At 41.2% G+C, this 12,481-nt stretch overlaps 1 protein-coding gene across 6 annotated transcripts in view; it reads left to right on the top strand.

The window, feature by feature from the left end:
• ppp2r3b (protein phosphatase 2, regulatory subunit B'', beta) overlaps window positions 1-12,481 on the top strand; it is a 134,550-nt gene that overhangs the window by 88,846 nt on the left and 33,223 nt on the right. For all 6 annotated transcript variants that reach the window (XM_078222470.1, XM_078222471.1, XM_078222472.1 and 3 more), the window contains 4 exons: window positions 6,735-6,809; window positions 8,959-9,045; window positions 10,002-10,158; window positions 12,001-12,049. In XM_078222470.1, the coding sequence (XP_078078596.1) occupies window positions 6,735-6,809; window positions 8,959-9,045; window positions 10,002-10,158; window positions 12,001-12,049 (368 nt within the window). The remainder of the gene's footprint in view (window positions 1-6,734; window positions 6,810-8,958; window positions 9,046-10,001; window positions 10,159-12,000; window positions 12,050-12,481) is intronic.

Below are 12,481 nucleotides of genomic sequence, written 5' to 3'. Positions count from 1 at the left end.
GTATTGGAAAAATAAGGGAACCGTGTGGGTTATTTCTGCAATATAATGGAATTGAGAAATCAACCTTTGATTAGTGGATGCAAGATTTATTTTGTGGGACTGAAGTCATTTTGACTAGGTTTAACGGCAAAGTATCCTTACCAAGCACTATGCAATTGACACTATTGTTAGAAAAATGTGCCATCCGTATTGGTACATGGAGAAGAAATCTAAAAATATCTTAGAATTTAGTTGCTGCATTTGCTTTAATCATGTACTTTCTGACCTGTTTAGTACCAGTCTAATGAGATATGTGCTAACACTCTAATATTTGAAAGCTGTTTTTAATGCATCAGGACACAGCTACTCTATAAATACAGACATTGCAATAATGGTTTACTACAGGTGTCTTTATTAGTTAGGAGCTGGAGGTGAGGGGGGGGGGGGAGGTATTCAAATGAGTTGGGAAGATTTTTTACAGAAGTTAAGGGATATGTCACCAATGTGTTATTCCTTTGGAGTGTCTCTGCCATCCCAAAATCTTCCTTGGAATCTCCCTTTCTCCTTGTATTCTCCTCTGCGACCATCAGTCCAGAGCTGATGATACCATAGACAGCTAAAGAGTTCCCAAGGTTCTTGCGGTGCTGCTTCTGGCTACTCAACCGTTTAAGAATGAGTTAAAGAAGTTCAATCATCTTATGATTGCTTTAGTTTAAAAATTACACCTAAGCTTTGGTTCCATTGGCTGGCATGCCAACTAGTGTTCTGCTGCTTTCAAATGACCTCTAAAGAGATGGTGGAAATACAGTTTAAAGAATACCCATTCCCCCTCTACTCTATCATTATATCACTTTGGCATCAATTTACTCCAATTTTCAAAAATTGTGAGCTAGCAATCCCTCCAGTGATTCAATAATTCATTTTATATTTCTTTTAAGAGATTTTTTTGTGACAAAATATTTTTATTCTCTAAACAATGTGGTGAAGTACTTTGGGAGAGTTGTCCAAAAGTGAATCTGCAGAAGGAAGTATGGCAGAAAACCGGCTGAACGTGATGCTTTTGCTTTCTTCATTCTCGTGTCTCCCCAAATATTCAAATGCATCTGCCTGTTTGTTGTTTTATTCGTCATGTGATGTGATTTTTGCAATATTTCCCAAATGGTCTATTTCAAATCATGTTTAGACAAACCAGAACAAAATTACACATGGATATGTTCATTTTAAATTGTGACTGATATTTGATCTTTAATATGTAATATAATTAGTAATTAAACATATTTATGCTACTTTTTCTAAAAACAAGTGTTTCTTTGGTGAATGAGAATTATTCTACCACTGTGTAAGCATCTGTTATTCTATTTATGAATATATACTTGTATGTATATTTGTATACTCATGTATCGAGGTCAACTGTGTCTTCTTACTCTGACCTAATTTGCCCACTAGAGCTATTGCATAGCCAAACAAGTGCTCCCAAGTGTTCACACACTTTACAAATGTAGTATATAACTTTATGTTCAAACCACCATGCTTCCAAAGCCCCCTCAAACTTCCCTGCAAGTACTGTAAGTTCTCAACCACAACCTGATATAGCCCTCTTTTAGAGAACAGTTTATGCTTTGAGTGGTAGCAAACATAATCTACTATTTATGGGTTGGTTGATTGACCTTTGCAAGGTGTTAACCATCAAATCATTCTAATGGCAAATTGATGTGGATATAAACATTTAGTCTGTTCGTAGCGTAAATCGCTTCACCCCATGGAAGAAATTAAGGGATCTTAAGTTGGGTGGCAAGTGTACAAATGAGCTTGTTTGTCTAATGAAAGAAGCACCAAAGAAACACAATGATAGAAGCACCACTTTGTAACCGGAGGGTGACCGAAACTGGTTCATAGGTGAACTACTTGTGAAGTATAATCACTGCTGTTATATAGGCAAATCTGATACTGTAGGACAGTGTTCCACAAAATGGATTAGGATGAATTACCAATTTATCTGTTTTAGTGGCAATATTTGAATGGTGGCCATGGCACCAGGAAAACATTTGCCTCGTCTTGTTTAAAAAATGTTTTAAAATCCACTGTAATAGGCAGATAAGGCCTGGATTTATTACCTCACCTGAAAGGTAGTATCTCTGGCAATGCAGCACTTCTGTGGTGCAGAGTTTCAGTATTAGACTTGATTCTGTGATCGTCCGGTAAGGAGCATCAAGACAAAACCTTCCAACACAAAATTAAGAGTTCTGCCAGAGCCAAGCTAATGTTTGGACATGACCTATGCATGAAATGGATTCAAGTACTAGGTTGGACTGGAACTTGTTTAAGGTCTCTTTTGCAAAACAGCAGTTGAGGGGCAGTGGGATCCCCGACAGTTGCCCATGAGAGAGTTCAGATGAACTCTTGAGTTGTGACTACATTTTTTACATAGGCTTAAAGCAAAATACTGCGAATACTGCAGATCTGAAATAAAAGCAGAAAGTGTGGGAAACCTCAGCAAGTCTGACAGCAGCTGTGGAGAGAAAAACAGAATTAATGTTTTGAGCGTTTAGCACTGCTGCCTCACAGCGCCGGGGCTCGGGTTTGATTCCAGGCTTGGGTGACTGTGTGGAGCTTGCACGTACTCCCCATGTCTGCATGGGTTTCCTCCGGGTGCTTCGGTTTCCTCCCATAGTCCAAAGATGTGCAGGTTAGGTTGATTGGCCATGCTAAATTGCCCCTTAGTGTCAGGGGGTTAGGAGGCCAAATCAGTGGGGTTATGGGGATAGGGCCTGGGTGGGACTGTGATCGGTGCAGACGCGATGGGCCCAAATGGCCTCTTTCTGCACTGTAGGGATTCTGAGTCCAATTTGGCTATTCTTCAGACTTCCGAAGAAGTCAAATTGGACTTGAAACTTTAATGCTGTTTTTCTCTCCACAAATGCTGCCAAACCTGCTGAGGTTTTCCCGCACTTTCATAGAAATCATAGAAACCCTACAGTGCAGAAGGAGGCCATTCGGCCCATCGAGTCTGCACCGACCACAATCCCACCCAGGCCCTACCCCCACATATTTACCCACTAATCCCTCTAACCTACGCATCTCAGGACTCTAAGGGGCAATTTTTAACCTGGCCAATCAACCTAACCCGCACATCTTTGGACTGTGGGAGGAAACCGGAGCACCCAGAGGAAACCCACGCAGACACGAGGAGAACATGCAAACTCCACACAGACAGTGACCCGAGCCGGGAATCGAACCCGGGACCCTGGAGCTGTGAAGCAGCAGTGCTAACCACTGTGCTACCGTGCCGCCCTTTCTGTTTTTATTTTATTTTCATATATTTTCATTTTGTACCATAGAGTTGATTTTCTGCTCCAACCTTAATGTAGATGTTTCTTGCTGGCGCAAAGATAATCATCACTCCAACAAGCTGACTACCTGAATTTTCTGTGGTCAGCTCATGTACTTTATCTGTAACCAAAAGTCAGATGTTATATTGTGCTTCTCACTGATCACTTGCGGATAAATACTTAACAGTTTAGTTTGGGAAGGAGAGAAAGAATATCCGTATAAATGATCAATAGAGGGCCAAGGATATGTGCACTGGAGTTGATCTTGCAAACATGGAAGGAGAAACCTTGTGAAGAGGTGTGTTAATTGCAATAGGACAGGTGAGAAAGAAACCATTGAGAGAGGGAACCATCTTGCTTTTCATTCTTCCATTGCTCCTTTCTTTCTCCATGGATCTGAATTTATTTTTATTTGATTTATTATTGTCACATGTATTAGCATACAGTGAAAACTATTGTTTCTTGCACGCTATACAGACAAAACCTATCATTCGTTGAGAAGGAAACAAGAGAGTGCAGAATGTAGTGTTACAGTCATAGCTAAGGTGTAGAGAAAGATCAACTTAATGCAATGTAAGTCCATTCAAAAGTCTGACAGCAGCAGGAAAGAAGCTGTTCTTGAGTCGGTTGGTAAGTGACCTCAGACTTTTGTATCTTTTTCCCGAAGGAAGAAGGTGGAAGAGAGAATGTCCGGGGTGCGTGGGGTCCTTAACTATGCTGGCTGCTTTGCTGAGGCAGCAGGAAGTGTAGACCGAGTCAATGGATTGGGCTACATTCATGACCTTTTGTAGTTCCTTGCGGTCTTGGGAAGAGCAGGAGCCATACCAAGCTGTGATACAACCAGAAAGAATGCTTTTCATGGTGCATCTGTAAAAGTTGGTGAGAGTCGTAGCTGACATGCCAAATTTCCTTAGTCTTCTGAGAAAGTAGAGGCGTTGGTGGGCTTTTTTAACTATAGTGTCGGCATGGCTGACCAGGACAGGTTGTTGGTGATCTGGACACCTAAAAACTCAAAGCTCTCAACCCTTTCTACTTCATTCCCGTTAATGTAGACAGGGGCATGTTCTCCTCTACGCTTCTTGAAGCCGATGACAATCTCCTTCATTTTGTTGGCATTGAGGGAGAGATTATTGTTGCTGCACCAGTTCACCAGATTCTCTATCTCATTCCTGCACTCTGTCTCGTCATTGTTTGAGATCCGACACACTACGGTGGTGTCGTCAGCAAACTTGAAAATCGAATTTTAATTCCAGCAGTTGAAGTGGAAAGAACGTGTGGGTGAATTTTGTCTTGATTGCTAGCATAAATATGGCACAGCCGCACAACCTCCTAGCGGAAGAGAAATCCAGGATCTCTGGAACACTATCATCATGAGTATATTCAAGAATGGAGACAATTCGGATTGAGGTAACAATCGAGGAGTCTCCCTGCTGTCTGCCACAAGGAAGATCATTGCAAAGATGTTCCTCAGTCACCTCCTGAGTGGTCAAAGAGCTCCTTCCAGAGTCTGTGTAGTTTTCAGCCATCAAGAGACACCATAGATCTTCACTATGCTTCAAATCCAAGAGCAATGCAGTGAACAGCACCGACTGCTGTGCTTGGCCTTTTCTTCTTGTCTCACAGAAGCCTTTGACTCTTTCAATCATGCAGATTTATCCACCTCAAATTTAACTGCCCTCAGAAATTTGTCGCCATCCTCTGCCTACTCCATGATGACATGAAAGCCATGATGCTTGCCTACTGAATCAGCACAGACCTAAGCTCATGAAGACTGGGGTCAAACAAGGCTGCTTCATCACACGTACCCAGTTCTCTATTTTCCTTGCTCCAGCTCCATTCTCCAGAGCCTCATCTTGATGAAGGCAGATGTGGATGATAAAATTAACCATCATGTCCAATGAACTTTCAGCTGACTGAGGAAAATAACTTTTTAAATTCATTCATGGGATGTGGGCATCAATGGCTAGGCCAGCATTTATTGTTCGTCCCTAATTGCCCTTGAGAAGGTAGTGGTGAGCTATCTTCATGAACCGTTACAGTCCATGTGGTGTGGATGCACCACAGTGCTAATAGAAAGAGAATTCCACTGCAGGTATACCCACAGTGCTATTAGGAAGGGAGTTCCAGGACATTGATTCAGTGGCTATAAAGGAACGGTCATATGTTTCCAAGTCAGGATGATGGGCTTGGAGGGGAACCTCCAGGTGGTGGTGTTCCTATGTGGAAACAATTTGGGGATGCTCTCAAGTATTTCTGCCAGCTCATGAGTCCTGTGACTGACCAAAATGGAGAGAGTTCATTTGGGACCTCATCAAGAGGCTTTGTCAGGAACACGGAAGAGTCAGAGCAAGTGTCCAACTCTCCAAGCACCACCTACCCTGTATGTGGGAGAGTCTGCAGATCACACATTTGAACTCCGAACCCATTGCACCAGAGTGGAAGCAAGGCATCTTCAATCCATGAGGAAAATTGGTAGTCAAAGATAGCAATTCGGCAGCTTGTTTTTACAGTGTCTGATATTTTTTGTTCACTTGGGGCAAAGATAAGTAGCTTTGCTTTGCAAAAGATGTGTTTTAAATTTTCTTACTCTGACAACTTTCTTAAATTACTGAAGAATCTCCTTTTCAAAAGTAATAATGAAACGGCTTCACCTATCGTTAAGGAAGAAACATCTTCATCTCTTCAGACTGGCTGTCAGCAGCCCTGTGGTTCTTACCACCCCAGAGGTTTCAATCAAGGCAGAGGCAATGCACACACGGCTGTGTCTCCAGGAGCCAAATACGTGGGTTGGTTGCCATTTTTGGTTGATTCACAGAAAAGTTGCATAATTTTTGAGATTGATGCAAACTATATTTTTGAATGTTCCAGAGTTTTGGACAACTAAGGCTGGGCACACACCTTGTATAACAGATTCTTTACTATATTTTCCAGAGCACATTCTAACACCTAGTGACTTGTAAGGGGCGTCTTGACAAATACATGAATAGGATGGAAATGGAGGGATATGGCCCCCGGAAGGGTAGGGGGTTTTAGTTCAGTCGGGCAGCATGGTCGGTGCAGGCTTGGAGGGCCGAAGGGCCTGTTCCTGTGCTGTAATTTACTTTGTTCTTTGGTCTAGTGGCAGAGCTTGCATTGTAGTTTTAATTAATTTCCGCCATTGAACCAGGAGTAGACCATTTAGCCCCTCAAGCTCCTTCTGCTCGTTCAGTTATATCATCGTTGAGCTGTATCTAATTTTCTATTGAGCTTTTTGAGGAGTGAATCCTAGGTTTCAGAGGAACTGATATGGCTGCGATGTTTCTGATGTAAAGTCGGCTGATGCTATTTGAATGTTTTTAAAATAGAAAAGAGGGTAACGATTTGAAATGCCTAAGAAATCTTCAAGAGAACTGTATTGTTTGAACAGCTGCTGGTTTCCTTTTGTAGGATGTGGTAAACACACACCCTGGGTTGACGTTTCTAAGAGAAGCTGCAGAATTTCACACCCGATATATTACCACAGTAAGTACATCTTCTAGAGAACTGTTTTTAACTGATGTTTTTGTCATCTGTTTCTCTCAACTCTGTCAACTAGATTGCTACAGCTCTGTTAGTTGGATAATAACTTAAAAATGGAGGCTGCTCCATTTTTATGGTTTGGGGGAGGGAAGTGGGGGAATGGTGTGTGGCCCATCTAACTGAAGGGATAGGTAACTTGAGATCGAAGGGTAAAGTGGTTTGCCAGTTCATCGAATATTAAGATGGGAGGGTACCAGCAGATCGCTGACGGGTGTCTCTGGGGCAGGGAGTTAGCAGATGGTAGGGCAGGGGGATTGGAGACAGTTTTGGCTGATTTGCTCATGAAGAGGTTAGAGGGGGACTGACTGACCCATCACAACAGCAAGGAGAAGCCATGAGAGTGGAATGTTCACCTGAGGGGGTTACTTATGTCCCCTTTCCTGAATCACATGGGTGCACTTGCTGTCTGCAGCCCTTCGCTGCTGAGTATTTTTCCTGAACCACACTATTCCCACTGCCCTGTTAAATTACCATGGCTTTGTATTTTACTACTTCAAATATTTAATTTTCCCTTCAGGAAAGCAGTGGTCTTCATCTGAACCACCCACTTTGGTTTGAGTTTGCATTTAGCTGCAAGCTCTGGTTATTGAAAGTGTAGATTTCTCAACCTTGCTGTGAAATTTTTTGAAGTGCCAATTATTTCCCCTCAGATAAAACTATAATGTCCATAAAAGCCCATCTAGTTCACTAAGATTTTTTAGGGAAGGATATTTGTTGTCCTTGCATGGTCTGGCTTGCATATGACTCAATGCCCTCTGAAATGACTTAGTAAACTATTTTGTTGCATCGAACCAGTACAAAAAGTTGAATAAGAATAAAACTGGTTGAATTGTCGAGTATCAACCTTTGCACTGGGCATGACAGTGGCACAACCAGTCTCATCGACCCTACAAAGTCCTCCTCACTAACATTTGGGAACCTTTCTCAAAACTGGGAGAGCTGTCCCACAGTTTAGTCATGCAGCAGACTGATTTGTTCATCCTCTTGGCACCATACTTTACAGCTAATGTTCCAGACACCTCTATCACCATCCCTGAATATGTCTATTGTCTCACTGCCAGGATAAACCTGGAGCTGGCAGCATAGTGGTAGTCGAGGAGTGGCCGTGGGAATCCTCAACGTTTACTCTGGATCCCTTGAAAACATATCAGGTCAAACATGGGCAAGGAAACCTCCTGCTGATTTAGTACCGGTTATCATCTCTCAACTGCTCCATGTTGAACACAACTTGCAAGAAGAACTTGTGGGTTGCAAGGGTACAGAATATACTCTGTGGGGACCTTTGTTCTTAGGATGTGAGCATCTCTGGCATTTATTGTCCAGATAAATTCCCTAGTGTGTAGCAATGCCCCAAGGCACGTTTGACCTTTCAACCCTGCGACCGCTTCCACCCAGAAGAATGAGGGCACCAGGTGCATGGGAGCACCATCTCCTGCAAGTTGCTCTCCAAGTCGCATTGCATCCTACATGGAAATATATAGCTGTTTCTTCACAGTCACTGGGTCGATCCTGGAACTACCTCCCAAATAGCATTGTGGGTCTACCTGCATCCCATAGGCCGAAGTAGTTCAAGAAGACAATTCAGTACCATTTTCTCAAGTGGATGGGCAATAAGAGTGTGAAAGGTGGGGTTAAGGTGGATCCCCTATCGTTACGCAATTGTTGGGGTGGTCTATACCACTGGGTACTCACCAACTTTTCTTCACTACAATTTCTAGGCTTACAAACCTTTGGCCTTTTTGCCAAATTTTCTCATGTTTTGTTCCTGTTCCGCTATGATAATTTACATTACCGCTGAACACACATTTTTGTTTACTTGTCTCATTACCACCTACTTTGGCCTTGCACCAGCATCCCTTTTGCATTTTATCATTCCTGCCCTGTCACATTCTATCCCTTTACTCCTGTTTTCCCCCCATAACTCTCCTTTTAACCCAACTACATGCTTAAAAATTGTTGTTTTCTGAACATCTTCTAGTTCTGATCTTGTTTAACTTATTCTCTAACCTCTGGACTACCTTCCCTAGTTTGGTATTATCTGCAGATATTATCTGCAATTTTTCTGTTTTACTTTTGGCATTTTATTATACAGGTCATACAGAGGATATTTTACACAGTAAACAGATCATGGACAGGACGCATAACTTGTACAGAAATTAGGAAAAGCAACCTTTTACAGGTATGGTGTCCTGCAATCCTTTTAGATATTCTTACCTTATACGAGCCTTTCCATTCTTTTCCACTATTGTCACCGTGGTACTTGAATTTCCAGTAATTGCTTTATCTCTGATCCAAAAATTGAACTCCATTAATCACTGCTAGCATTTTCATTTGTTTATTTTAATAGAAACTTTCTTAAGGTAGGACTTATCAGATTTCCTGTCCTGTCTTTCACAACTTGCATAGAAGTATAGTGTGTTGTGAGCATATGATGATTTAAGAGCAACTGTATATTCAACACCACCTGAGTTGCATTAATTGTGGCTACAATAAATTTCAACAGCTGTAATTAGAGAAATGCTTCAATCCTCATTATTGACTGAGTAAATTCAACAGTATTGATCCATCCAAACTATTACTAAATTTTAAAATAAGATTTACACTAAAATTGTTAATGGCTAACCAAGGTGAATAGTTTTGGCTGTTGGCTTGCAAATAAGTCATGCATCAACAGAGTACAAATGGTGGAAATGTTGCTAAATTTAAGTTTAGATTCTATTAGGGGCGGCACAGTGGTTAGCACTGCTGCCTCACAGCGCCAGACACCAGGTTCGATTCCCAGCTTGGGTCACCGTCTGTGTGGAGTCTGCACGTTCTCCCCATGTCTGCGTGGGTTTCCTCCAGGTGCCCCGGTTTCCTTCCACAGTGTGAAAGACGTGCTAGTTAGGTGCATTGGCCATGCTAAATTCTCCCTCAGTGTACCCGAACAGGCACCGGAGTGTGGCGACTAGAGGATTTTCACAGTAACTTCATTGCAGTGTGAATATAAGCCTACTTATGACACTAATAAACAAACTTTAAACTTATTCATTTAAGTTATCCTCAGCTGATGGTTAATTATCTGCAGTGTTAGAGTAATTACTTTATGAATAATTTTATGAACTCTCAAGTAAGGGTATGTTTTTTAATTCATAGAATCTAGCCTTATTGGAAGAAGAGGAGGACATTAATCAGCTCACAGAATTTTTCTCCTATGAGCACTTTTATGTGATCTATTGTAAATTCTGGGAACTTGACACTGACCATGACCTCTACATTGATCAGAAGGACCTGGCAAGACATAATGATGATGGTATGACATGCAACATGAAGTAGCAGGTTATTAAGAGTCAGCTGCTTGATGTTTTAAATGACAGAACATGCATAAATAAATGGTAAAAAGCTATTTAAAGTCAGCCTCCTTTACTTGCTGGAGCATAAACCTGTTCACAAAACAGAAAACCTGTATGGTACTGCCTATTTTTTATCCTGATCATTTCATCAAGGCAAACAGAATGTAATTAAATCATGGCCCATCAATAATTACTTTTATTTTTGAGAAAAATAATTAAAGGCACGCTCATTATATGCAATATGAGCAGGAGAAATTGTATTAATTCTATTTATCATGGTGAAAACATTAAGTTTGGAAACATTTTTCTTTTGCGCTTTCATCAGTCCAAAATCATTCATTGAGCACTCTGTTCATTATTTTAGTTGAAAGCAGATTGCAAGTGTTTTACAGACTATCTCATTGGTCAATTCTCGAGGCTAACTAAATAATTGTCGTAGCTGTGTTATGAATCTTGGCCATCAGCATTTCAACTATTGAGAATCAGTGAACTGGAGTTGAATTGAAGCTCCCTAACGTTTACATTCACCTTTTCCTGCAGATTTTGGGAGCTGCTATATTACCTTGCATTCACGCAATTTTGTAAACAAATTATTTAGAAAAACATTGTAAAACTTAGACATGTGGGCTGGGATTTCTTATCTATTCTACAAAGTGTCCTGGTTATCTAATATTAATGGCGGTGGGGGGGGACTAAATTCATAGGCTGCCAACTGCAGGGAGAGATGGTGTAGTGATAATGTCAAAGGACTGTAATCCACAGGCCCAGCCTAATCCTCTGGAAACATGGGTTCAGATCCCACCATGGCAACTGGTGGAATTTACATTCCATTAATAAATCTGGAATTATAAGGCTAATCTCAGTAATGGTGACCGTGTGGTTTAAAAACCCATTTGGTTCACTAATGCCCTTCCTGTGAAGGAAATCTGCAATCCATACTCAGACTGGCTTGCTTGTGACGCTAAACCCACAAGGCAATGTGAATGGCTCTTAGCTGCCCTCTGAAATAAAAATGGCCTACCATGCCATTCAATTCGAGGGCAATTAGGGACGGGCAACAAATGTTGAACTTGTCAGCGACGCCCACATCCCTTGAAAGGACAAAAAAACTAGTTAGGAAATGCTGGCCGCAATTGGATTGTAACATTTAAGACAGATTTTGTTGTGGCATTGATTCTTTATCTGTCAGTTTATTTCTTTCTGAGCTGCTGATGAGAAAGGAAAGTGAGGGATGCCATTCAGCCCTTGAATATCTGCCCATGGACATCTTAATTTAGTAAGAGTTTTAACAACACCAGGTTAAAGTCCAACAGGTTTATTTGGTAGCAAATGCCATTAGCTTTCGGAGTGCTGCTCCTTCGTCAGATATCTGCTCTCTGCCCTGGTGTTGTTAAAACTCTTACTGTGTTTACCCCAGTCCAACGCCGGCATCTCCACATCATGACTACCATCTTAATTTAAGCAGATTTGACCAACCTTAACAATTCTGGTAACCCTGGACAATGTTTTCAAATCCAATTTCTCACTGTAGTTGAAACTCCAATGGGAGATGCAATTATTTTAAATCAACATAGCTCGTAAATTAATATTAAATATAATTGGCTTGGAATGGCTATAAATTAGATTCTTTTTGCAATGTAAGTGAAAGTAAGCTGTAAGATCTCGAAACTAGTTTGTGCATTTTCTAGTTAAAGCACGTCCCTCAGCATCCATAGATTTTGAACGTTGTATAATATTTTATGAAATTTCTCAATTTTCCAGGGTGTGCTATATATGAATTGTGTTTCTGCTTTTACTTTCAGCTATATCTAGTAGAATGATAGAAAGAATCTTCTCTGGAGCAGTCACAAGGTAAACCTTGCAAATATTTTCAGATGCAAGTCAAAAGAACAATACAACAATTTGAATTTATATAGCTGCATTCAATTTTTACTTTATTGTGGCTAGTGGTAAAACAACTTCCACGATCAGATTTTTACAGTTTAGGCAGTTAGGAGCATAAAAAATAGGAGCAGGAGTGGGCCATTTGACCCCTTTAGTCTGCTTTGCCATTCAGTATCATGCATCTTGCTGACATTGGGAGGATGGATTTAAGACCAAGTTCAGCTGGATTAGACCATTCAAGCTGAGCCACCACTCAATGTGCCAGCTGCAAGATTGGGGATGGAAGGGGGAAGCAGAGGCAGCACGCAACTTAGTGTGTGTGAATGTGTGTCTGGAAAAAAAGTAATTGCAATTGTTTCCTCAGCGAGGAAACACGGCAGGCAAAAGGTCATCTTGACC

Source organism: Mustelus asterias, chromosome 10 (assembly GCF_964213995.1).
Source record: "Mustelus asterias chromosome 10, sMusAst1.hap1.1, whole genome shotgun sequence".
Taxonomy (NCBI): domain Eukaryota; kingdom Metazoa; phylum Chordata; class Chondrichthyes; order Carcharhiniformes; family Triakidae; genus Mustelus; species Mustelus asterias.
Note: the sequence above shows the minus strand (reverse complement) of the source record. Positions and strands in the feature narration are given on the sequence as shown.